At 40.7% G+C, this 27,444-nt stretch overlaps 1 protein-coding gene across 3 annotated transcripts in view; it reads right to left on the bottom strand.

The window, feature by feature from the left end:
* The window catches only part of LOC132099088 (GRAM domain-containing protein 4-like), a 129,538-nt gene that overhangs the window by 3,384 nt on the left and 98,710 nt on the right, over positions 1 to 27,444 (bottom strand). For all 3 annotated transcript variants that reach the window (XM_059505529.1, XM_059505530.1, XM_059505531.1), the window contains 11 exons: positions 14,044 to 14,164; positions 13,418 to 13,479; positions 11,698 to 11,833; positions 10,799 to 10,824; positions 10,513 to 10,604; positions 9,904 to 9,995; positions 9,515 to 9,563; positions 9,362 to 9,433; positions 8,816 to 8,859; positions 8,482 to 8,591; positions 7,486 to 7,640 (listed from right to left, as the gene is read on the bottom strand). In XM_059505529.1, the coding sequence (XP_059361512.1) occupies positions 7,486 to 7,640; positions 8,482 to 8,591; positions 8,816 to 8,859; positions 9,362 to 9,433; positions 9,515 to 9,563; positions 9,904 to 9,995; positions 10,513 to 10,604; positions 10,799 to 10,824; positions 11,698 to 11,833; positions 13,418 to 13,479; positions 14,044 to 14,164 (959 nt within the window). The remainder of the gene's footprint in view (positions 1 to 7,485; positions 7,641 to 8,481; positions 8,592 to 8,815; positions 8,860 to 9,361; positions 9,434 to 9,514; positions 9,564 to 9,903; positions 9,996 to 10,512; positions 10,605 to 10,798; positions 10,825 to 11,697; positions 11,834 to 13,417; positions 13,480 to 14,043; positions 14,165 to 27,444) is intronic.

The raw sequence follows: 27,444 nt of genomic DNA, 5'->3' as shown, positions 1-27,444 counted from the left end.
AACAGCTGGGTTAGTCCATATTTGACCCAACGTTGGGTTGGTTAATCCAGCATTTTTTAGAGTGTAGAAAGAGAGAGAGAGAGAGAGAGAGAGAGATAATAGTGTTTATTTTGATCATTAATACTAAATAGCGTTTATTTTGATCACTAATACTGCAAACATGACGTAGTTAGTTTTTTTAGTATGTTTGTCATGTGGGTGAGTTTTTTTTGTCAGTGTAATGTTTTAAGATAAGCAACTGCCATTGATCTCATTCAAAGGGGCATGTAGTATTCATTCTGTACAGATTCCCAACACAATCAAACCACTAAAACATTCAACTATTTCTACCTCTAATGATCTAATAATAATGCACTATTGTGGAAACCAAGGTTAAACTAAAATAAACAAATAAAATAAATAAATAATAATAATAAATAAATAATAATAAAAAAAATCCTTTAATAGCATAGTGATCAAAGTGATCCTTTTTGTCTTGAATAACACTAAGCACACACAAAGCTACCCATCACATAGTCTGTGAAAATTGATTCAAAATGGCACATTTAGCTGTACACATTCAATTAAATTGCAATAGCTACATTAGATTAAGTACATTTACATTTATTCATTTAGCTGACGCTTTTATCCAAAGCAACTTACAATTGCTATATATGTCAGAGGTCGCACGCCTCTGGAGCAACTAGGGGTTAAGTGTCTGGCTCAGGGACACATGGGTGTCTCACAGTGGATTCGAACCTGGGTCTCTCACAGCAAAGTCATGTATCTTATCCACTGTGCCAACACCACCCCCAAGTAAATTAATTAATATTAAATACAATCAGTAGAATGAAATTTTGAATTAAGTAATCAAGAAAAGTCCATCTGATATTTCACCATGTATAACAAAGACATTAATATTTACATTGTGAAATCACTTTCATGACAATAAAGCACTACCCCTAACACATATTCTCATTACTATAATGCAAAAAATTTACTTAATGTAATGCAAAAGTTTATATTATTGTTTATTTGTAAAATATTTTAGTATATATATATATATATATATATATATATATATATATATATATATGTTGGGATGTTTTGTTAAATGCCATAAAATTAAAGAATATGTTATTTGTTAATTCTCATTAAATTTCGATTTTGATGGATGCAACGCACTCAAAAAAAAAAAATAAATAAAATAAAATAAAATAAAAAAACCTGGAACTGAGGCGTGTTTACCACTTTTTTTTTTAATCACCTTCCCTAAATTACAATGTTTAATTGTTTGGGAATTGAGGATACTAATTGTTAAAGTTTTGCAAGCAAAATTTTTGTCCAATCTCACTTGATACAATACTTCAGTTCCTTAGCAGTCTCTGATCATCATTGTCTGATTGTCCTTTTCATGACTTGTCATACAGTACATGCTATTAGAGACAGATCTGGACTGCGGGCAGGACAGTCTAATACATTCACTCTTTGCTAAGAAACCATGCTGTTGTTGCACACGCAGAAGGAGATCTGGCATTGTCTTGATCTAATAACCATGGACTTCCCATGAAATATGTCATCTTGATGGCAGTATATGTCTCTGTACAACCTCATTATGTGCCTAAATGTCAATTGTACCTTCGCGCATACTACAGTCACCCATACCATTTGCTCTTCTGTGCTGCTTAGGATAGATGTATAGCTTTCTCCTATAGACAGTTTCTTATGTAGTGCCATCTGAAGAATCAAAGATCATGCACTTTCAACTGAGGTTCCCTTTCAAGGGAACTTTGAACTGCGTCCTCTAGGGGTCGCTATGGGGAACACCTCGTCGTGACCCGTGTCTGAAGCATACAATGAAAAAACGGCAACGCGTTGGCCGGCGACAGCCTCTGACGTCACTACCGGCGCGACTATAAATAAGCACCCGGAGAGCACGTCATTTATCTTCTTCATCTTCATTGACTGTTTTGTTTGAAGCGTGCATTCTGAGAGAACGACCACGGTTAGAGCAATCTTTCTAAAGGCGTTTAGACCGTGTGTACATCCGTGTCGGCGTTATTTGACACCTGATGACACACACAGTCTTTGCGTTTCTTGTTTGGGTGAAGAGCACGCACGCGATGTCCTTGAGGGGGCGATCTGCGTGCACTGCGAGCGTTTTTCTATGAAAAAGCTCCACTCTCGTCTGTCTCTCTTTTCGAGGAAAGAGGGACGGCCGTCTGATTCCCGCGGTTCAGGACCCGTCGCTGCTGAGGCACGGAGGATAATGTGCTCGTGGGGATCGCAGATGGAGCTCGCTGAGGAGTTTAGAGAGGGACTTTCCCTTTCGCGCTCTTTGGCGGCATTAGGCGGTATTAGGCGGCCGAGGTCACAGGCTTCTGTGGGAGCCTCGCTGATCAGCAAAGCTGGCTCAGCACTGCAGGGAATTTCATGGATGTCCTGCCAGGTCACCCTCCTGGCCGCTTAAGTCCCTCAACGGTGGTCCCAGGGAGAACTCCTCTCGCTGAGAGCAGTCACATTCCTGGGCATCTTAATATGGGAATAGACATCCTGTTGAGGCAGGGGCCGAGGCCCGGGGAATGGCGGCTTCACACTGAGGTGATGAAGCAGAATTGTAGGGGTTGGCCAGACTCAGGTGGATCTGTTGCGACTCAAGAGAGCATCGCGCTGTCCCCTCTGGCTTCCTCTGACTCATCCAGCTCCAATGGGGCTGGATGAGTCCAGAACTCCCGGCTCTGCACCCGGGAGTTCTGGAGAGAGTGCGCCGGGACGGTGTTCGGCTGCTGTTAGTAGCCCCGTTCTGGCCAGGTACGATTCCTGGGCCTGATTTCTCTTTTTTGACGGTACTCCATGGTTGGTTTCTGTCAGGAGAGATCTTCTCTCGCAGGCGGAGGGTGCACCCCCACATGGAGCTTAGAGGCTGTAGGTGTGATCTCTGAGAAGGCACAACTCGTAGCTTCCGGTCTCTCAACCGAGGTTTTTAAGACTGTTTTCCAATCCAGAGCTCCCTCAATGTTGAGGGGGTATCTGGGTGTTTCTCGTGGTAGTTAGCAGTGCTCCCCTTTTCCAAGGAGGGTCACCTATGAGCACGCTACTCTAAATTCGGAGCTCATATGAGACAGAGTTCTCTGTTTTTTCCCCCAGAGCGCTCAGATTGGGTTGATGACTCTCAAACAAACTGTTTTGAGATGCACCATTCCATTTGTGAGAGGCTCGATCAGAGTGCCACGAGAGCCCCTCCTTTGAACAGTATTTCGAAATCCATGTTATGGTAAGTGTACACGCGAGGTCTTTGTGCACTTTCTGAAATCCACACTGTGGTAAGTTCGCACGCTAGTGCTCTGCGTTCTTTCTTAAATCCTTTATGGTGAGGGCTTCGCGCGGTTGCTTCGTGCCCTTTCTTGAGTTGGTAAAAGCCCCGTTCATCTTGGGCGCCACTCCACCCATGTATCCTCGGATACCCATCTAAACAGGGTGTTGCTGCTAGGGATCTGTTGAGACAAAATTTTCAGCAAGCTTGTGCGAGAGCAAGCGGATAACCCTGTGTGACAGGCGAGACCTTGTATAAATACTGGGTTCTTAGCCATATCCCTTTAAAGGAATCCTTCTTGATTCCAAGCCTTGAGCTCTACCCTGGGTCGAGGCCCTAACAGGTAAGTTGGGTATGTAGCCTAGGCTTCTGGCCGTAAGGGATAATGTCACGGACAGCCGTCTAAACGTCCCAGGGGCAACTCCCATGGAAATGGTAGAGTTGGTACTTAGTGTTTGCCATGGTTCTGGCCTGCACTCCCCTCAGCATGGCGGCTTGGGTATACTGTTCCCCATAGCGACCCCTAGAGGACGCAGTTCGAAGTTCCCTTGAAAGGGAACGTCTCAGGTTACGAATGTAACCTTGGTTCCCTGAGTAGGGAACGAGACACTGCGTCCTCTAGCTTCCTAAGCCATGCTTCGCACGCAAGCTTCAGACGAAGAAGTAAATGACGTGCTCTCCGGGCGCTTATTTATAGTCGCGCCGGTAGTGACGTTAGAGGCTGTCGCCGGCCAACGCGTTGGTGTTTTTTCATTGTATGCTTCAGACACGGGTCACGACGAGGTGTAATAATAACTTGACTTCTAGTTGATCATTTAGAATCAGAAATGGCTTATATATAGGCAAAGGCTACTAGATTACGCTTATTTTACCAAAATAAAATCTGATCATGCCTTGATTTTCAATTATTTATTTAGGACAGAAAGGTCAGACTTTGCTTAGACAAAAGTCTTGTCACATCTTTAAAGGATTCAACCAATCACTGATTTAAGCTTCACCTGTGAGAAATACTGTAATTAACACATTCCCAGGTGTGTAGAAGAAGAACCTCAGCACACCCAACCTTCATCTGAAATGCATCCTGACCTCTGACAGCATGCCAAAGATTCAACCACAGACCAAAGTGCTGATCATCAAGAGCATGAAGACCAAGTCTCCTGCTGAGGTGGCAGACATCTTTAGTGTATCTAAATGTCAAGTGGAGAGGCAAAGAAAAAGATTTGAAGAACCTGGTGAAGTTCATGACAGGCCCAGGTCAGGCAGATTCCGTAAGACAACTGTTTGAGAGGACCGTTTGTTGATTCGTCAGTTTAGTGCCAGCCCTTTTTCAGCTACAGCAGAGCTACATAAGAACTGGTCACCAGAAACCCCTGTATCTACAAGAACAGTTTGTCAAATTCTCTCACGCAGTGGTCTCAATGGCAAAATTAGTGCTCAGAAACCAGCATGAAACATAAGTTAAACAAAAAAATTGTGTTGCATTTGCCAAGGCCCACAGCTTGCAGGAAGGATGGACTGTGGAAAAGTGGCAGAAGGTTGATTTTTCCGACGAATCATCTATTGAACTGCATCCCAATCATCTCAAATACTGCAGAAGACCTATTGGAACCCACATGGACCCAAGATTCACACAGAAAACAGTCAAGTTCGGTGGAGAAAAAATCATGGTTTGGGGTAACATTCAGTATGGGGGCCTACACGTGAGAGATCTGCAGAGTGGATGGCAACATCAACAGCCTGAGGTATCAAGACATTCTTGCTGCACATTACATTACAAACCACAAGAGAGGGCAAATTCTTTAGCAGGATTGAGCTCCTTCTCATTCTTCAGTCTCCACAACAAAGTTCCTGAAAGCAAAGAAGGTCAATGTGCTCCAGGATTAGCCAGCCCAGTCACCAGACATGAACATTATTGAGCATGTCTGGGGTAAGATGGAGGAGGCATTGAAGATGAAACCAAAGAATCTTGATGAACTCTGGGAGTCCTGCAAGAATGCTTTCTTTGATATTCCAGATTGATTTATTAATAAGTTATTTGAGTCATTGCCGAGATGTATGGATGCAGTCCTCCAAGCTCATGGGAGTCATACACAAAATTAATTATTTTTCCACTGCACCATGACTTTATGTTCTGTATTGTACATTATTTCTGTTAAGTGACAAGACTTTTGTCTAAGCAAAGTCTGACCTTTCTGTCCTAATTAAATAATTTAAGATTTTATTTTGGTAAAATAAGCGTAATCTAGAGGCCTTCGCCTTTCATATAAGCCACTTCTGATTCCAAATGATCAGCTAGAAGTCAAGTTATAATTTGTTGTTCCTACAACTTGGATAGGCGACAAGATTTTTGTCAGGGAGTGTATATATATATATATATATAAATAAGGGCTAAATGCATACTGAGACTGAAGTGAGATCGCTGCTTTGTTGCTTTGTAAACTTTGAAATTCCACAAAAAAGGATGATAAATGTGGAATAAAAACAAAAGAATAATGATAAAAGAATCATGCGGATAATGTGTCATACCTGGCGGAGGTGTGAAAGACTCGTTTGGTGAGAACAATAGAACCATGAAACGGGGAATTTTCAAAGCCAACACACATACAGAGAACACAGGAGTGTTTACATGTGAGATCTTACAGAGATGAAAAGTGCCATAAATCAATCTGATTAGCCTTCTCTAAAAACACACACGACATGGCCTTAGAAAATATTTCATAAAATTCACAGTTTTACAGATTAGATTATGAAATTTCTAATGAAGTTTTGAAAGACTTGTGGCTTTAGCTATGCTGTATCTCTAAACTCATATCTTACATCAACAATTTTAAAAATGTTTTTAATATTTTTATTTTTATGTTTGAGCTTATATATCTCTATTATCATAACAGTCTGAGTGATTCTGATTCCTGAACAGTAAACTTTGAAGTGTCAGCTTTGTGAAAAAATGTTGATTATGTATCTAGTCAGAAAGAATCATGAGCAGAAACCTTTTTAATTTTGGGTATGACATTTCTGTCTCCATGCCAAAAAAGTGGGGTGACTGGTAAGGGTAAGGGTTTTTTTTCTTTCTTTTCTTTACCAGTAAGTGTGTTCCCTTTCCTTTTGCACTGCTAACGCAATGCTCTACTGCTGAGCCACAGGAACTCATATTGTGAATATTGTGAAAGTCCTATTTTCTTTGTGATGTCGCATTGAGAAATTAGATTTTTGATTTGTTTGACACTTCTCGCATGAAATTTGACCTTAAGTGATGGGCCATGATCCAGCTTTGCTTGCAAAGACTGAGATGTTCTTTTTATACTCAGACATGATCCCCAAACCCATTATCAATTCACCTACTGTGAACTGTTTCAAAACGGTTTAATTTTGATATTCCATAACCTTTTCACTAGTATTTGGCCTCTGTCCCTACTTTTTTGGAGTGCGTTGCAGCCCTAAATTTTTTTTTTTTTTTCATTTTCAAAATACATTTAAGTTGGTCAGTGAAAACTCTGGAAATCTTTTCTTTGTATATTTGTCAACTAAATAAATGCAAAAGAGAATCAACAAATCACAGATTCCTGGTTTTACAAAACCTCCCAACTTTTCTGGAATTGGGGTTGTAAATGTCACAATAAAAAATACATATATATTTTTTTATCTTTTGATTTTGTAGTGATACAAAACTGGACGTTTTTTTGGTAGATTCACCCAGTAACATCAATTGGGTCATTGGGACTATATGGCCATTTTGATCCATTTGAGCACAGACAAAATTCATATTACACTCTGCATCTAGATTAAAAAACACAAAGGTAAAGAAAGGCCTCATCACACACACACACACACACACACACACACACACACACACACACACACACACAAACACACACACAAACACACACACACACACACACACACACACACACACACACACACACACACACACAGGTGCTGGCAGAAGCACATCACAATCCCTACCTTCTCACACCCAGACAGCTGGGAGAGAAAAACAACAGATTACATGTGACCATCATGTCAACTATCTACACTGATGTTTCCCCTACGAGAGAACACCCATCACTCTCATACACACGTGTTTACAGTGCCTGACACTTTGAAACAAATGTTTCAAAAAGGTAAGACATTTAAAGTATGAAAACACCCAAGAGGCTGGTGTTAAAGCATGACATTGTTTCTTTCTCTCTCACCCGTCGTGACACAGTGGCATTGCTGCGTTCTTTCAGCTGAGGGTCGGTGGGTAGGCTGTTCCACATGATATGTGGAGTGTCGTATTTGTCTCTGAGTTTTGGGCAGCTCTTAAACAGGAAGTCTATAATAAAGAACTTGATGCCTGCATAAAGCCCTGCCAGAGAAAAGACACACACCATGAGTATTATAAAACAACTACAACTTAAGACTGCTGGATTTTAGCACAAAAGGTTTTAGATTTTATTACATTTAAGAATTCAACTTTCATTTTATGGACCATGATAGAGGCACACTTAATTTCCTAGAATCCTCTAATTTGCTAAAATAAAACTTTAGACAATATTTCTAATTTTACTCCCTGAAATTGTATAAATGCACACTACCTTTCAAAAGTATGTATGTATTTAAGATAAGTAAAAACAGTAATATTGTGAAATATTATCACAATATAAAATCTGTTTTCTATTTTAATACAGTTTAAAATTTAACTTATTTCTGTGGTGGATGATTACTCCAGTCTTCAGTGTCACGTGATTCTTCAGAAATCATTAAAATATGCTGATTTGGTCCTCAAGAAACATTTGTGCTGTGCTACATAAATTGCGAAAACTGTGATACTTTTTTTTTTTTTCTATCTCAGGATGCTTTGACTAGATTTTTTTTTTAACAATGTAAAAATCTTTTACTTTTTATGTTACTTTTGATAAAAAAAATGCCTCCATCCTGAATTAAAGTTTTAATAATAATAAGACAACAACAAATTATCAACCCAATTTGTAGTCACAATTCACGAAGTGCACAATTCAGTGAACTCCCCCTGAGGAAGAATTTGTCTTAAATATACCCATTCAGAACCACAACACAACAGACATGCCTATGTTTGATATAAAAAGCAACACTAAGCCATTTAGAATGACAGCGTTTGTTTGTGTGTGAATGTTATTAGTGTGTATGGGGTTTATGTTACGTGAGGAGTTATCGGTAATGATTCTCACCGATCATGAAACCCATCAACTTGTAGGGCAGGACGCAAGAGGAGATGAAGGCCACCCAAAGAGCGATGTACAATTTCTGAGTGATCTCAGGCTGAACCCACATGAACAAACTGATATACACATACGCACACAAACATCCACCCATAACACATACAAGCACAGAGAAACATTCATTAGTTTACAGTACTGTTTTCATCAGCATTTTTTTTTGTTTATCCACAAGAGAGTTACATTTGAGTTTGAAACATAAATGTTTTTTGAGTGAACAAAAAAGCATTGAAATATAATTTGTCCTATCATATTTTTTTCCATGACCATTAAGAGAGCTACTTACTTTTTGATTTTCTCCAAAACATCTGCCATCTTACCAAAAAGATTCTGTTAGAGACATTAATTTATGTCGGTCAAAAAGAACAATATGCAAAATGACATTTTAGACAAGAGTCCATAAAATTTCAAATCACAAGAGACATAAAAAAATTAAGAATGGTTTATTATGACTATATTTCAGGTTATACAATAAAAGTCTTCAAAAACTATTAAACAATGACCAAAAAAGATCACAGACTTGTCTAGATCACAGACTCTGCTCACACAGATCTGATGTACTTTTTGCATTCTCTCAAATAACTTCATGAGGTGTATCCTGTTTTACTTTTTAAAAGGAATTTCCATGTATGCTTAACAGTTGGTGGCTGCTTATCCTTCACTATCAGGTCCAAACAATTTATTGTTTTGTAAAGAAATACATACATGATAGCAAAACGATTTAGATCAAAACAGTTTCTGTTCAGGAGAACCAATAAAGTGTTCCAAAATGCTTGACAAATACTGTAAATGCAAGTGGTAGCTTTTTGTTAAAATGTAAGTGTAAAGTCACTTGTGCTTTTTGTGCAACATCAAGAACCAACTGAAACTTTTCAGACACAGTTAGGTCTTCCTTTGAAGGCTCCTGGAAGAAAAAATAAATAAAAATAAATATGCACAACATAAAAAATGACTGACAACTATTAACCTAGAAAAACATTCCTACCACAGGTTCAGAAACTTCAGGCACAATACTCCACTGAATTCTCCATCCTCTATAAAAAAAAGAACGATATTTAATCAGTTTGTGATACATATGGTTCTATATATAAAAAAAAAATACATATGTGCACAAAATGTATGTTTATTCTGTGGTAATATACAGGTATGGCATTAATACATGTACTGTATATGTACAGTGATAATGACTGCTTGAGTGTACATTATTTTTCTCAAATATGAGTACTGATCTTGTGGTAGTATATTCATTCTTACGACTGGAAATTTCAGCCGATATACAACAAAACTTAAAATGAAATTTGTTTAATATATGTAACATTTTAAATATAACCCAGTTTCAATGACATACTTGTAAAAAAGGAAACATTGTCTTACCTGGCTATGAGGTAGTTCAGTGACAACCTCAGAATGGCTAAGAATAGAAACAAAGGAATAGCCCAGCCATGCCATGCTGCATTCATATAAATCTGTGACAGAAGACAAAAACACAACGCATATTACGTTGCTGTCTCAAGAAGGAATATTATTGGGTAAAAAAAAAAAAAAAAAGAAGAAAAGAAACACATAATTGTTAAGTGAAGCTGTAATAAATTGTAAAAATATAAATATTAGATTAAAAACTAAAATAAGAAATTTAGATTTTTAGATTCAGTAATATTAAAGTAATTTTAAATTAATGGAAAATGAAAACTGAAAATAAATAATAATAAATAAAATAATAATAGAAACTATAGTACTATATAAATAATAGTAAAACAACACTATTACAATTACAAAATTATTACATTTTAATAAGGAAGTAAACAGATTTTGTAATTATAATTGTATAATTTAGTCGTAAAAAGTTACAGGAGCAGTTATACTCTCCTGGCTATAAAGTATATATAAGTAACACATATGTGTCTAAAAGAGATGGAGGATGTGTAATATGTACAGTGTGTATGCATATGTGTAAATATAGAAAACTGATGGAAAACCACTCACAATGAAGGCAATCGCTGATGTATATACTGAGTGCCAGTTGGATAAGGCAGAAAGATTCCGTAAGAAATTTGTCACCGGTCTGGCACTCCATTCTAGAAATAAATAAAAATAAAAAGATAAATAAGTGAAGCTGAAAATGTTTGTGAATCCATGCGTATATTATTAGGCGCGGTACTTTGATGTCATACAGTGATCATTAAGCGCTGCTTAAAGTCGAACGTGCCTATTGCCTCAATATCAACAAAACCACACGAACACTTTAATACAACAACAAAAAAAGACTTACTAAGTCGTCGCATATTTTCTGTTAATCTGAAACAGAGACAAAGCAACTTTTCAGGTAAAAGCAAAAAAAAAACAACAACAACAACACAGCTATATTTTTAAAGCTTCTGAGTTAATCTCAATTTAAGAATAATCTGAGGTATCATTCATACACAAAAGACAAGTGACTTTCCCTTTGGCAAACACCAATGATTTCTTCCACCGACCACAGCCTGTCTTGTATTTTTATTGCTAAGTGACACTTAAACTGTGTAAATCAATGAAAGCAGACAGCTGTGGCCAGTACACACTCAATAATTCTCTTCAGAGACAGATATATGTACTTCATAAGTGGACATTTAAGAGACATTAATTGAGGCCTATAATTGAGGCAGTTACATGCATTGACTTGACATCAGACCCAGAACTCCTGTTTAGCAAGTGTGAATTTGACAAACCACAAAACCTTGAAGATTCTCAAAATGTTCAAAATACTGTTTCTATGAAATAAACCAAATAGAACTGTGAAGCTTAAACAACTGTAGAAATGTAAGAAATATAAACATATATGTGTTGTAATGCCATCTAAATGCGGCATGTTAAGTCTAAGAAATACATAGTTTGATAGAACTGGAAAGGAACATATACTAAGACAAATGCACACTTTCATTTTAAAAGGCAAATTAATTTTCTGTTCAAAATAAAAGCTCAATGTTATATCAGTTTCTATCCTGCCCCTTGTAAAGATCTCTTCTCTGCCATTAAACTTAGCTTATTCTGACTAAAAGCATCCTTGCCACATGGAGGCAGATGTTTACTAGACAGAAAATGATCTCTGTGACATAGTATTGCAGCAGAGTATTTCAGTTTCACACAAATTATATGAAGAATGAATTCCACAAGTGATTTTTCTCAACTGACCTTTTAGCACTTAGTGGCTCCTCAACCTCAACCGTGTTCTCCTCAGGCTGGAAGCGAAAATCCTCTATATAAACCCCAAACTGATCATACAGCCAGCTCTGCAGCCGCGAACCCACTGTCTCTTTCTGCAGTTTGTCTACAGAGAGATTTTAGACATATATTTGATTTAGAGGCCAAAACCAAATCTCTTTTAATATGAATCCTGCAGTGGGTGTACTGAGAAAGATGGGTGTTTTTCCTGAGGTCTGGAACACAGGACTCATTTCTACTATCTTTAAAAGTGGAGACAGAACAGATCCTATGAACTACAGAGGGATCAGTATAAACAGCAATTTGGGGGAAAGGGATTTTGTTCTATAATCAACTATATGTTCATCATTCTTAAAGCAGCACCATATCATCAGCAAATCTCAAATTTTCTTCCTACCTAAACATCGAACCACTGATCAAAATCACACACTACACACATTAATAATATATATGTACATTTGTTTGTTTTTATTTTGCTATGTACAATTATTTGTCAATATGTACCTAAGTATTTCATACCAATAATATATCCATATATGAATTGAATTAATCAAGGGGTGGGGGGCATGGGTGTGCGCCACATTCTCATTTCCTGCATTAGACAAAAGGGGTTGGTCTTGCCTAGATGGTCTACGAATTTAGACAAGTGCCTAAAATAACAGCTGAATGCTTCCTGAAGCAGAAATTTCAGTCACAAACATAAGCCACAAACCAGCCAGAAAATCCAAAACCTCAACACAGGATTAGAGACACAATTACCATTTGAACCCACATGACTGACAGACAAATAGAGAAGGTGAAAATTCCAAAATCCTGACTTTATATCTCCCTGGCTTTTCACGATTCCATAAATATATGTGAAATTATTTAAATAAAGTCTTTCTGTGGTTAGTATAAAAATTTACTGCACACACATATTGGGTAAAGTAGAACATTGTCAGTAAACCTTTTTTTTAAATACTTTTCATCAAAAAAAAAAAAAAAAAATCATAGCAGTTTAAGATACAATTCTGCATTAAAATTACTATTAATAATTGACCTAAAAAATTGTGAGGTGTAGAAGTATATTCATCTAAAAATGTTTTGTTCCTTTTGATGTCATAATATCATGTATATATATATATATATATATATATATATATATATATATATATATATATATACACGTCTATTTTATTCACATATCTTTATTTCTTATAATCTGTGCGTGTTGTTGTTGTCTCTGTGCACTGGAAGCTTCTTTCACCAAAATTAATTCCTTAAAGTGACGTGACATTCAGCCAAGTATGGTGACCCATACTCAGAATTCATGCTCTGCATTTAACCCATCTGAAGTGCACACACACCGAGCAGCGAACACATACACACACTGTGAACACACACCCGGAGCAGTGGGCAGCCATTTATGCTGCGGCGCCCGGGGAGCAGTTGGGGGTTCGATGCCTTGCTCAAGGGCACCTAAGTCGTGGTATTGAGGGTGGAGAGAGCACTGTACATGCACTCCCCCCACCTACAATTCCTGCCGTCCCGAGACTCGAACTCACAACCTTTCGATTGCGAGTCCAACTCTCTAACCATTAGGCCACGACTTCCCCCTGTGCAAACATACTTGTGACATTAAATGTGCAAACATACTTGGCAAAAAAACTCTTTCTGATTCTGATTCTGATAACACTGAGGGCTTTATTACTTGTGCCGTTAGCTGCAGGTGGCTGTTGCTTCCGTGGAGGCTGAGGTGGAGAATCTTCACACCTTCGGCAGGAAACACAAACTACATTAACTTTCAATTCAATTCGAACTGTAATTTAGACCTCATCAACACATTGCTCTTGTACACATATTTGCAGATTAACTATCAGAAACTTCTCCTCATAGTAGCTCAGCCTGTGCAAGCCTACAATGTGCTGGCAATCAAATCTGAATCAATTAGATGTTGAAATGAGATCAGTGGAAAGAACACTCTGCACTGACATATTCCTATTCACATCTCTGCGTATTGACATTGGCTTCCTGCTGATGGACCTTTGGGTGGTGGGATGTAGTGGCTATTTTTATATTTTTTTTATATTACTCAGTTTGTGGCATGGACTGTGGTCAGTTCTACCATGACAGCCAGAGAGAGTACAGGATCAGATCACTGAACACTGCCAACATCCATCAATTTTTCACAGACTATAGAAGGAAACTATTAAACTGTGTTATGCTACAATAAAAGTTTTCTCCAAAACATAATTAAACTTTTGATTTCTACTCAAAACTTTCTGCATTTCAGGTCTTTTTAATGCTTTCCTGTATAGCATTTCTTTTTTTTTTCACCTAGTCTTCAGCACATCACTCATCTTCTGTTCCAGGTCTAGTCTTCTGCTGTGTTCTTTCTCAAACTCCTGCTTAAGGGTCTCCACATTGGTTTCTTCTCGTAGCTTCCGCAGTTCCTCCTCTGAAATAAAATAAAAAATAAAATAAAATAAATAAAAAATGCCACGATTTAAATTTCCACACAATTTAATAAACCTTCTGTAATGAAGACATTACGAAAAAAAAATTATGATCTAGTCCATGACATATGTTATTATAAATATTTCTTAACTTACAAAAATGTTTATTTGACATATACCACAGTAATACCATGATATACGTTTCTAGATGTACCATGTAAATAGTTTAATGACTTGTCTTAATTTTAATTTCTTTGTATTCTTAGTGATTTTTGTTTATTTGTCACAATAATATGGTAAACATTTAGTATCACATTATATTGTTTATCACCACCTAATACATAATGATTCATAATGCTACTGTAAATAAATAAATGAATGAATGCTATTACTACTACTACTACTAACATTTAATTTTAATGAAAAATGCTTACATAAAATCCTGTCCATTGGTTGTTCATTGTACGGTACCTTACCATGGCAAAAATTATATAACTTTTACTGTAAATTTTTAGAAAAAAATGAGGAAATAAGGAAAGGAAAAGATATATAAAAAATATATATATAAGAGCTTCTCTCAAACAGAGTGCCATAAAGGAGAGAAAAAGTTCTGAATGACCAACAGCGCTGTATAAAACTCTAGTACCTGAACCTTGAGTTCAGAGTGATGGTCATTAGTGTAAGTGCTTCTGTTTGACAGATTTTTTCAGATGAGATGAATCCTGTCAATTGTACAGAGGAACATGTCTAATCAGTCAGTCAGTCAATTAATCTATAGCAGTGTTTCTATTAACAGCATTTAGATTTTCACAAGCCTGTGCTGCCTAAATATAGATTCTAACTATTAAAAGTACTATTGAGTTAGGGCAAGCTTAGTGTTGAACTGTGGCACATAACATGTGTTCTGCATATGTGAACAATATTACAAATCATGTGTACGATTACTTTTCTAAACAATCGGACCAGCAGTTTTCACCTTGTTGATGATACAATGGTTAAAAATCATCAAAACTACTGTAAGTAAAGTTAACTTCTGATGCAAACACTTTTGTTTTGTGCCTACACAGGAACCCTAAGCAGTACTTCATTTATAGCAAGCACTAACACAGGTGACTATTCACACTAGAAAGTTTCATTGTTGTCTGGTGTCTTTGCTATTTTTCTAAGTTATGAGCAATTAAAATACACTGAACAAAATTATGAACGCAACACATTTTTCATGAGCTGCACTCAAAGATCTAAGACTTTTTCTTTCTACACAAAAGGCCTATTTCCCTCAAATATTGTTCACAAATCTGTTTAAATCTGTGTTAGTGAGCACTTCTCCTTTGCCGAGATAATTCATCCACCTCACAGGTGTGGCATATCAAGATCCTGATAAGACAGCATGATTATTGCACATTTGTGCCTTAGGCTGGGCACAATAAAAGGCCAATAAAAGATGTTGTGGTCAAAATGAGTTTATTGTTGTTCTATCTCCTTTGTTTCTTTGTTAACTGTGAAACAACAGTCTGAGTCAGTGTTTCCACATCAAGTTGAACAAAAACACATATGATAGTTAGGTATGTTTATGTTTTCAGCTTGTACATGTGCCCTTAATGTTTTTGCATTAAAAGAAAACCTGTTCATACTTCAAAACATACCTAACCATGACATGCAGTTTTTTTCAACAGGTTTTCTTTTAGTAGAAAAAAACTGAAGGCACATGTACAAGCAGTATATGTCTGGTTGTGTACAGTTTATGTGAATACTATTATTACATTCATGTTGCACACTGAATGCATACCCTAGAAGGGTATGAAGGTCAGAACTACTCAGAACATTGCAGTAACTGCATAGCAAGATGTTAACAACTACTTAGAACACCTAACAACTGCATAGCAAGATGCAAATTATCACTTAAAACACCTTAGCAACTGTATAGCAAGATGCAAATAACCACTTAGAACAACTAACTGGATAGCCATACGCTAACAACTACTCAGAATACCTTAATAATTGCATAGCAAGATGCTAACAACTGCCTTGAACACATGAGCAACTATATAGAAAGGTATTAACAACTACTCAGATTATCTTAGAAACTGCACTGCAACATGCTAACAGCCACTTAGAGTATTTTAGCAACCACAATGTCCTGGGAACCACTCCGAACACCCTAGTAACTGCATAGAAACTGCCAACAAACACTGAAAACATATTAGCAAAATGCTAGCATTGTAACACTCCCACAACACCCTAACACTGTGACAGTAAGAAAATTGAGTCATAAAAATAAATAAATAAATAGTGTAAATTGTTCATGCCAAAAATTATTACTGAGTTCTCTTGCCAAAGGATTATTTAGACCCTTCTTGCTGATGACCAAATTACACAATGTGTCTATTCAACTGCAACCAACATATTTGGATTTGTGTCCATCATTATAGACATGTCACACTGATAACAGACAGATTATGATACAAAAATGAGTACATATGCTACAGAAACAACATTCTGTATGCAAATCTCATTGCTCTTCATGCCATGTCTGTTAAGACAGAAAGATCATACATCTCTGCCCTTTGTTTTCTTACTCAAAGGCTGAATAATTATTTTGTCTGTATTGGTAGGTTATGAACTCCAGTTGGCTATGTTGACTGGAGTGCTGAAATTATGTGTTAGAAAGACATTTCACAGTTAGTCGTATCACATCATTGAAAATATCCTAGGTAACTGGACATTGGGAAAACAAACTATACAATATAGAAATACACATTTACACAAGTGCAAGGTTGTGACTAGAACAGTGTCAGACTAAAACATTTTTACTGCAAGAGTGATTTATTTAAAGGTGCACTATGCAGAATTTTCCAAAATAAATAAAGTATAGACTCATATAATCCCTCTCCATCATAATTTATGATACACTAGAAGTGTGTGTTAGTGTGTGTCTACAGAGACATTACCCTGTGTCTATATTTTCTTCTTATTTTGCTGTGTTTCTGGACTGCAGGAACTACTACCAAAGCAGAGACTAGATGCAGTAATGGTATATTTGGGGCATTGAGATCAGTACAGACGCTGACTGAAAGGTTATACAGTGCAAGTACAGAACCTGTTGTCAGGGTCCTCTGCCCAGCCTGACAGCCGGAGGGTGCTTGGAGGATGCTCAATCCAGAGTTTGTCAGATGAGAAAAATGCCTGAAGAAGTGAGATGGCATCAAACCCCCTGTTTAAGGGGAATGGTGCTGCAAGCGATACACAGAGGCCAGTCTTTCTTGTCACCCAGCCCACAGCTCAATAGATGTTTGCTAGAGAGGCGCTGTGCGCCAGCGCCCAGGAGGAGGCCATACTCCGAGTGGAGTGATCCCTCACTCCTAGGGGGCATGGCTCACCTTGTGTTTGGTACGCCAGGGCATCCACTAGCCAGTGGGTCATTCTCTGTTTGGAGACAGCCTTCCCTGTCTATTGACCTTTGAATCAGACAAAGAGCTGGTCAGAACTTCTAAAGCTCAGAGTGCGGTCCACATAAATGTACAGGGCCTTTATCTGTATCTCCTCCAAGGGCAGTGCTTGCAGGTTCACCAACTGGTCCCGGAAAGGAATGGTGGGAAATTTGGGCTCATCTCCAGTCTTGTGTCTCAGGAAAACATAAGAGTCAGCCTGTATTAATTCAAAGGACATTTCACTGACCGAAAATGCATGGAGGTTCCCCACCCTCTTGATGAAAGTGAGCGCAGTAAGGAGCACTGTTTTAAGAGAAAGAAGAGACCTGTAGTCCACTGCATCTTAAAGGGAGGTGCAGGCGTGAGTAGCACCAGATCCAAAAACCAGGTCTGGGCGGGCCAATAGGGTGCAATCATTAAGACCTGCTCCTCTTCCTCCATGGTCTGTTCAAGGAAGCTTATTTGCGGAAATGCATATTTCCGCAGGCCCCCAGGCCAGCTGTGTGCCAGTGCGTCCATGGTAAGGGTCCCCGCAGTCAGGGAGTAAAAGAGCTGGCGATGGGAGGACTCATTCCTTATCAGCTGGACAACCTGGGGGTGGAGTTTTTATTCTGCAGAGAAAGTCAGCTGTTGTGAGAGCATATAAATGACATGCAGTGACTGGGTCTGAACTGGGTCTGATTCCATAAGAGGACATAGCACGTGAGTTGAGACATGCTTGCCCTGAAGCAATGGTTGAAACCAGTGCAGGGTCAGCAGTACTAGAGCAACTTGAAGCAATTTATATGCCACTGGAGTCAAGGTCCTGTCCGGGAGCCCGAGGCTGCATGCCTGATGGACACAGCAGCCCAGCCCATCTTGGAGGCATCAACCACAAAATGCCTAGATATTTGTTCTATAGGCACTCCCGCACTCCTGGTTTTGAAAAGCAAGGTCCGCCAGGGGCTGAAAGTCTGACAACAACTCGGCATGATGGTAATGCGCCATGCCCATCTCAGGAATCGGCCATGTAGCCAGTGCTGAAGTGGTCTCATATGCAGCAATTCGAGCTGTGTTACTGCAGCCACGGATGCCATATGTCCCAAGAGCCTCTCTAATTGTTTCAGTGGAACCATTGTTTTCACCCTGAACGAGTTCAGGCAATTCAGCACCAACTGGGCATGCCCATTTGTGAGCCACACTGTAATGTTGAAAGAGTTAAACTCCATACTGAGAAAAGAGATGCTCTGCAGAAGGGAGAGCTTGTTCTTCTCACAGCTGACCTGAAGCCCCAACTGGTTGGGGTTCTGGAGCATCAGGTCCCTGTGTTCACACAAATCATCTTGAGAGTGAGCTATAATGAGCCAGTTGTCGAGATAATGCCCAACGGGGCAAGGGCAACCTCTACAACCTTGGTGAAAGTCAGGGCAACTTCACTGTCTGCTTGGCTGCCAGGGCCATGGGCTGCATTGCCTTCCTGGGAATGGTTTGAAGTTGTGGCAGTTGAGGTGTCATGGAAGACTGCACCAGGGAAGAAGTAGATGCCTTCGATGATGAGCAGACTGGAGGACAGCCAATGATTGCTCGGTGCCAGCAGTATGGCAAGATGTGCTTGATGGCCTTGGTCTCCTTCTGGACTGATGATAAACTGCTGGGCAAAGTCCCCTCCACTGAAAAGGCCAGCCTGTGAGATAGGGGTGTCAAGCATGCAAGCCTTGTCAGCAACCCTCATCTCAGCAAGGTTGTGCTAGAGATGTCACTGCTGGACCACCAAGGTGGCCATCGTCTGACTGAGGGATAGAAAATATAGAAAATTCTAAAGGTTTCACAAACCTTCAAGCAGCACTTTACATTTTATGATGTGTGGCAGGAAAAGCAAACAACAGACACAGTGGGTGTGGTGTCAGGCCTCGGGAAGGCTTTTATTTAACAGAAATAAGACATCAAATACCCAAAGCAGGGAATAAAGTGTCCAAGTGGAAGGAGTGTCCAAAATAAATGGGGGTTTGGTGTCCTCATGCTGGGGCACGCATGAGTCCCTCCACACTCCCTTCCTGCACAGGGAAAGAGATCGGTCTCTTGAGGAGAGTGTCAAATGTACCAGCCTATTGTGCGTAACAGGAAGTTTAGTGCAACATTTAACAGGGGTAAAAGCCAGGTCACAGCATAGCCTTGTCTAACATGTACAAAAACATCCATCCATCCATCATCTTCCACTTATCCGGGGCTGGGTCGCGGGGGAAACAGTCTAAGCAGAGACGCCCAGACTTCCCTCTCCCTAGCCACTTCCTCCAGCTCTTCCAGGGGAACCCCGAGGCGTTCCCAGGCTAGCCGGAAGACATAGTCCCTCCAGCGTATCCTAGGTCTTCACCGGGGCCTCCTCCCGGTGGGACATGCCTGGAACACCTCCCTGGGAAGGCATCCAGGAGGCATCCAAAATAGATGCCCGAGCCACCTCAGCTGGCTCCTCTCGATGTGGAGGAGCAACGGCTCTACTCTGAGCTCCTCCCGAGTGACCAAGCTTCTCATCCTATCTCTAAGGGAGCGCCCAGCCACTCTACAGAGAAAGCTCATTCGGCCGCCTGTATCCGGGATCTTGTCCTTTCGGTCATGACCCACAGCTCATGACCATAGGTGAGAGTAGGAACGTACAAAACATGTACCAGAAAATGTGTTTAAAAACTACTGAGCTGCCTCCCTATATACAGTATACATAAGCACTCAGCAGCTCCCTTAGACAGCATCCTAAAACAATTTAAATACTTTTCAACAGCTGCCTTTAACTTTGAGTGTATTAACAATATAGAAAGGCCTCTACTTACTGTTTAATTTTACCACAGAGTATACTGTAAATTAGCAAGAGTTTCTTATAAATTAAATGATAAGCAATATGAAGCCAGTCATGGAAAGAATTCTGGGAAGGTCATGAAATTTATATTCCCCTCTGTCTCTGCATCTTTTTGGTTCTCCCTCTCCCATCACTCTTTTTCTCTATCTGTAATAATAGCCCTTCACAATGTGCCTCACAATCTCTCTCCATGTTAGTAGTTTCACATCACCCCCAAAGACAGAAGTAGTTGCCATCAGGCACCAATAAGTGAAGTGGAGTGGTCTACTGAAGTGCTGATTGTTCTCATTCTTGCACAATGAAGCAATTTCACAATGACCACACAAACATCGGACAGATAAATCAAGATATGAATCTTTTTTTCCTTACGTATTTCATGAGTACACATTGCATTTGTAAGGGAAACAGGTCAATTTAGCTTAAAGGGAATAATTTAAGATTTTAAAGGGAATTTGAACAGAATCACTGTTTCACGGCTGATCACTGAGACGCCCTGCAATTCACTGAACGAGCCATTTAACATCAAATCTGTGCTGGATATTAATATCCAAAGTATAGTGAAAACACTATCAATTAGCACAGTAACAAGATCGGCAGTTTAAGACATTAAGTTTTAAGCACAAAACACAAGATACTTCTCTTTTCAATATGAATAAGGCTTTATTAGATAAATCTAAGACATATAAACTAATCTAACACACGAACGCACGCACTCACACATTCACACAAGTTGCAGGAAGATCGAAAGTTAGGGAAAGATGAGTTTAAGAGAATGGAAATGTGGAATCCCAAGTTTACAGCAATACGTTAAATTGCATAGACATGAACAACCATCAATCACTTAATTAACCCTCGCATGGAGTTCCTCAATGAGGTTAAAATTATATTAGATACACCAGTACAAATCAGAGTCTGGAGGTAAGTACTTGCGTCTCCTGTGTAAAGGGAGTCCCCTTTGTTGTCATTGAAAGGGGATTTTCCTGATGTCGCTGATTGGCTGGAAGTTCAGTAGTCGTTGAAGTGGCATCTTGGGAAGCCCGTGGTTGGGCGTTGGCTGAAGATGGAGTTGTGTGGCTGGTTGAAGTTGAACGGGCACTCGAGGTCAGACAGACACGGTGTTACAAAACTTAACTCAGAACACGAAACTCTCAAACGGAAAAGAAAAGAAGTAAAGTTTGACGAGACTAGGTGGTGTTTCTTCTCATCGTGGCTAAGTAGCAGCAGGCGTGCAGGCCGAAGCACGCTGGAACCGCACTCAAAGAACAGTGATGACTAACAGCATGGCTAAAAGCTAAAGCTAAGAAGCAAAGCTAAAAGCTAAAAGCAGGCATGACTGATAGCAAAAGCAGAGCTAAAACTAAAAGCAGACATGGCTAATAGCAGAAGCATAGCTAACAACTAAAAGCAGGCATGACTAGTAGCCGAAGCAAAGCTAACAACTAAAAGCATACATGACTAATAGCAGAGCAAAGCTAGAAGCTAAAAGCAAAGATTTTATGGTGTCCTAAGTATTTAAACTGGCCTGTTGGCCACACCTCAAATGTTGTCTTGACCAATCAGATATTGTCTTGGCTCGGGGGTCTCATAAATCATATGTTATCTTTTCAAGCATGTGGTCCGAATTTTCCCGCTCTTGCAGGGTCTAATTTTGGACATATAACAAGAATATGATACATTTGACGAATAACTGATGGTCATGACTGTTTCAAGCAAGCAGATTCAAGCACATACATATGAAACATGAATATCTATCCTTAAGCTATCCAATAGTTATTAAAAGACATACACAATAAGGGATTATAAACATGATAGTCAAATGTGTGGGTTACACATAAATGAATATGGAGTGAAGCGATGGACTGATATTCATTTATAAGTCTTTTTGAGTTCATCTTGGTCCATATATATGTAGAAAAGACAGTTTCTGTGTCATTATCTTTCGACAAAGATTTCTGTGGAGACCAGAGGTTCAATGCCACAATCCCCCCACCCCCTTAGGAATTTCAGTCTGGTTCTGCTAGGTGGGGGAAGTGTTTAAGGATATTGTGTATAACTCTCATGGGTTTACATGTGATGTCCGGCGTTGCATCTCAATTAATTGCGCCAAATTTGACAATCTCTTGTCAATAATTGTTCTAGTGGTGTTAATGTTGAAAGCTGTTCTGTGGAAGAGTTGGTTGGTTATCTTGCTTGGGACTTGTGGCACAGAATGTTTTATGACTTCCTGTTGCCTTACTGAGGAATTCGGCTCGTGTTTCAACCACAGCCCTGATCGACTCTTTAATTTGTCTGGTTCGAGTCATATCCCCATATATCCCCCTTTCGATCGGCGACGTGTTTAGCTAAAGACATCGTCGATCGCTGGAGAAACAAAGGCAGAAGAAGCAGACAAACACAGCAAACAACAAGACAACACCTCCATGACAGTTAATGTACTGGTGCAGGCATCCGGTTATTTAGGTACACGTGGTTAAGTTCAATTAGTCAATATAGTTTAGCACATTGAGGATAGTTTAGTTTTGGAAATCGTTGTTTTTTGATTTGTCAATCAAATTTGTGGTTAACTTTGTTGTGACGTTTCACAAACGAATTTCGGGAGGAGTGTGCACGGATAATTAACACGGCCAGTTCATCATCCTCAGCAATTACACTGTTTACCAATCAGCTCGAGAAAACGCCTATAAATAATCAAGTACATCCTACCTTCGTTATCTCTCGACTTTCAGAATTCGGTTCGCGCAGTTTGCCATCTCATCACAGACCCAATTTTCCATCCAACGAAGAGATCTAACGTTAGACCGGGGATTTTTTCAGATCTGCTGCAATTCGCCGGCCCCATGATCACTCCTATCCCGCCTAACATAGCCGCCGAGCATCAAGCGTTATCGCGACACCTGCTCTTCTCAAACAGACACACGCTGTGGCCAACAGACCGTGCAAAGCCCCGAGCTCGCCTCGCTCGACACCACCAGAGAAGTAATGGGGCCGCGTCCTAGATCTCACCGAAGCAAAGCCTCACTCACTTCCTGCCGCGGCTCAGCCCTTCACCGCGGCCTTTCCGGCCGCAACGCAGTTCGAGGCTGCCTCCACTAGTAGCGCAGACCGTGTGTTGCAAATTAATATTTTCAGGTGAAGCTGCTAAAATGCAGGTTTCGCTGCTAAAGTTTGTTAAACGATGTTATGACGTAATTCTGTCTGATGTCGATGCCATTTTTAATCCATGAAGCCAACAAGGCATTTTTTCTGAGTTGTTATCCACACCGAAATGTCTGAACCCATTAACGTTACACCTGCCTTACCGTGCATGTCCAAACCTCACTCAGATGATACAGACATAAGTTTCATTAAATTTTCTGGCAGGATCAATTTATTTATGGAAATATTTCACCATTTACTGGCACGATCACTCAGAATTGACCTAAAACGCAATTGCCCTCGTGTTTTCCGCAGGACAGCAATCGTGAGTAAATTTTCTGTTGTCTTTTAGGACTGTAATATGAAAAGCATGCAAAATAATTTTTAGAAACCATGTGAAAGTGAATAGCACATAACTGCAAGTTAACTGCTATAAACATGTCTATTGGTAGAATGTGTTACAAGACTAAACATGCTTTGTTTTCAAAGCCTCTGTTTCTACAGTCCATACTACAACGTGAAAACAGCATCTTCAAATGTATCCACTCTGGAGAGCGTTCAAAGGCTGGAAGGCCAAAACGAGAGGAAAAGATGTTTTTCAACAGGAACATATTAATGTGGACAAGGCTCGAGGAATTGTCTAATGTTACTAACCCCTCTACTTTCCCACAGCCAACATCTACAGCAGCCGAAGCAAGCATAAGCTGCTTTTACTTGCAACACTGGCCTGCACATCCCAGTATTTGCATCCTGTTACTTCTAATCCCCCCTTTATTCTTTTTTAGTGTCCTCCAGCTCAAGTAGCAGACATTAGCATAAGGCTGCCTCTGCTAGCAGTGCAGGCTACTCAGGTTCAAGACATCACACACCCCAACCCCTTCGCATGGCCTACAGCTACAGCAGCTGAAGCAAACGTGAGGCTGCCTCCATTTGTAAAAATGCCCACAACTCTTCCGCTCCCTCATGCTATTAATAAACCATTTTCTGTTCAGCGGCCTCCAGCTCCCGTAGTAAACACTAGCGTGAGGCTGCCTCCGGTAGTAGTGCAGGTTGCACATAGGTTCTTCAGGATTCCCTTCCTGTGACCAACATCACGTGAAGCAAGTGCGAAGCTGCTTCCACTTGCAACCCAGACCCCTTACTTTCTTCCTGCTGCTACTTACCTCCTTTTTCCTTTCCAGTGGCCTCCAGCCCCCGTAACAGACGCTAACGCGAGCATGCCTCCGATAGCGGTGCAGACCCATCCACAACCCCTTTTCCGACAACCCTCTCCCCTACTAATGGCCTGCAGACCCACAGTCTAACCCCAGTGTGACATTGCCTCTCATATTGGCGCAGTCCCCTATACCCGCCGTTCACCTCCAATTTCCCCCTCTTTTCATCCACTTCCAAAGCCGTCCCAAGCGTGAGCACGTCTCCGCAGGCGGCTCCAGCAGCTATCTTTCCTCCTCCTCTCTTGCTCCCCCTTCCTTCTCTATGTTCCGCCCTACCCATCCCTCCGAACACCCTTGGCTCAGGCCCCGTTGTCCGCCATTCCCCTCCTTTCCCCTCTCTCTTCCACTCCCAGAGCTGTCCCAAGTGTGAGCATTCCTCCGCTAATGGCGCAGGCCCCAATGCCTGTCATTTACCCTCTCTTTATTCCACTACCAGAACCGTCCCAAGCGTAAGCACATCTCCACAGGCGGCTCCAATAGCTATCTTCCTCCTCCTCTCATGCTCCTCATTACTTCTCTGTTCCGCCATACCCTAATGTCTCCATATAAAAGAAGATCACAGAACCCTCATCAGCCAACCCCCTTAACACCAGCCCATCCCTGTTCACTCAAACTCGTGACCCACCATAACTAACCCTCTTTAAACATCCCCTTATCCATTCATAATAGCCCATCCTCACTCCAGCATCCCAGCAGTGCCTGCTCCTGCAGGAGCCTCTATCTGTTTTTCTCCACTGCCACAGCAGTGTCTGCTCCAGCAGGAGCGTCCATCTGTATTTCCCCGCTGCCGCAGCAGTGCCCGCTCCCGCAGGATCCTTTTTTCCATATTTCCTCAGTGCCGCAGCAGTTCTCGCCCCCGCTAGAGTTGGGCAATATGGTCATTTTCAAATCGTCATATCCTCAGCCTGAAAGATCGACAATGCACGATATTATCATGCATGGGTGGAGCTAAACCCTTTGTTCTTGACAATCATAACTATTGGATGTTTTAAACTGCGTAGGTGCGCGAGAGAGAGCCTATGGAATCACCAATAATCAAAAGCCGCTGCCCCCTCCATCGGTTTCGGAGGATTTCACCAAAATCACTGGTCCGCTTCTACATGGCCCTCCCAGCCGTTAGATTTTCCCCAGCCATTAATATCCTCACCCCTTTTCGAGCTATATCATCTTGTCCTGGCAGCCTTTCTGTGGGGAAAAGAATGGTCCAGCATCGTTATTCACTGCGATAACGAGGCTACTGTACACTGAATTAATAATGGCCGTTCTCATTCACCCACCTTAATGCCCTTTCAAAGACGTTTAATCTGGATCTCCGCTAACGATCAGTTCATCATAACCTCAAAACACATTCCTTAGGCAAGTTTTGCCTTTCAGAAATTCAGGCTGTTGGCACTGCAGGCGGAACCACTCCCAACCCCAGTACCTCCTTATTCAGAACTAATATTCCTCTGAACCATCCTCTGCCCTATAATCCTATAATCTATAATCTGCCGTTCCCCGATTCTTCCCCGCTCTCTATCACTTCATTTATTTCACACCTCAATGCTAACAACTCATATTCGGTTCATCCTTACCCCTAATAGCCAATTCACAGACCTCCCTTCTCATCAAACAAAGAGCCCACCCCACGCGCCCAGGCAGCCCATAACCTTTGAAATCCTGACTAAATGCATTTCCACACTCCGCAAAGGTTACCATTCCGTCCACACCGCTCGTACGCTAGATGCCATGTTTATCCTAGCCTTCTTCGGCTTTCTCACACGCTAAGAGCTCACTACCACTTCCAGCTTTAAACCGAACATCCACCCCACCATTTCTGATCCAGCAGTCCTGGACGATGAAGCCATGTCATTTTATATAAAGCAAAGTAAGACAGACCAGACAATGAAGGGCCACTTTATTTATATTTTTAACCTCCATTCACCTATTCTCCAATACCAAACTCTCCTAGCCTTCCTTCAGCTCAGGAAATCCCAATGTAAATCCCTTTCCGACCCTCTTTTCACAGATGACTCCAGCCGCCCTGTCTCCCGTTTTTTGGTTCTAAAAACGCCTAAAGTCTGTCTTATGTCTTTCTGCTATCTCAGCTGATGATTTCTCCAGCCATTCCCTCGGAATAGGTGCAGCCATCACAGTGGCTCAAAATGGCCTTTCCCAACATCAGATCCAAACACTCGGTCGCTGGTCATCAGAAGTTTTTAAGAGCTACATCCGATCAGACCGCTTAAATCTCAAGAAAGCCCACCAAACCCTCATCAGTCACCCGTTTTTCCCTAGCCATCTCCATTTCTCATTCCAACGGCAACCCGCTCCCACAGGAGCCTTTCCGCATTCCCTCACTACCACAGCAATGTATGCTCTCGCAGGAGCCTTTTCCATATTATCCTCACTGCCGCAGCAGTGTATGCTCCCGCAGGAGCCTCTCCATATTTTCTCACTGCCGCAGCAGTGTATGCTCCTGCAGGAGCCTTTCCATATTCCCTTACTGCCACAGCAGTGTCTGCTCCCGCAGGAGCTTTTTTGTATCCCCCAATGCCGCAGCAGTGTATGCTCCCGCAGGAGCCTCTCCATATTTTCTCACTGCCGCAGCAGTGTATGCTCCCGCAGGAGCCTTTTTTGCATTTTTCCACTGCCGCAGCAGTGCCAGCTCCCGCAGGAGCCTTTCCATATTCCCTTAC

This window comes from Carassius carassius, chromosome 22 (assembly GCF_963082965.1).
Source record: "Carassius carassius chromosome 22, fCarCar2.1, whole genome shotgun sequence".
NCBI lineage: Eukaryota > Metazoa > Chordata > Actinopteri > Cypriniformes > Cyprinidae > Carassius > Carassius carassius.
Note: the sequence above shows the minus strand (reverse complement) of the source record. Positions and strands in the feature narration are given on the sequence as shown.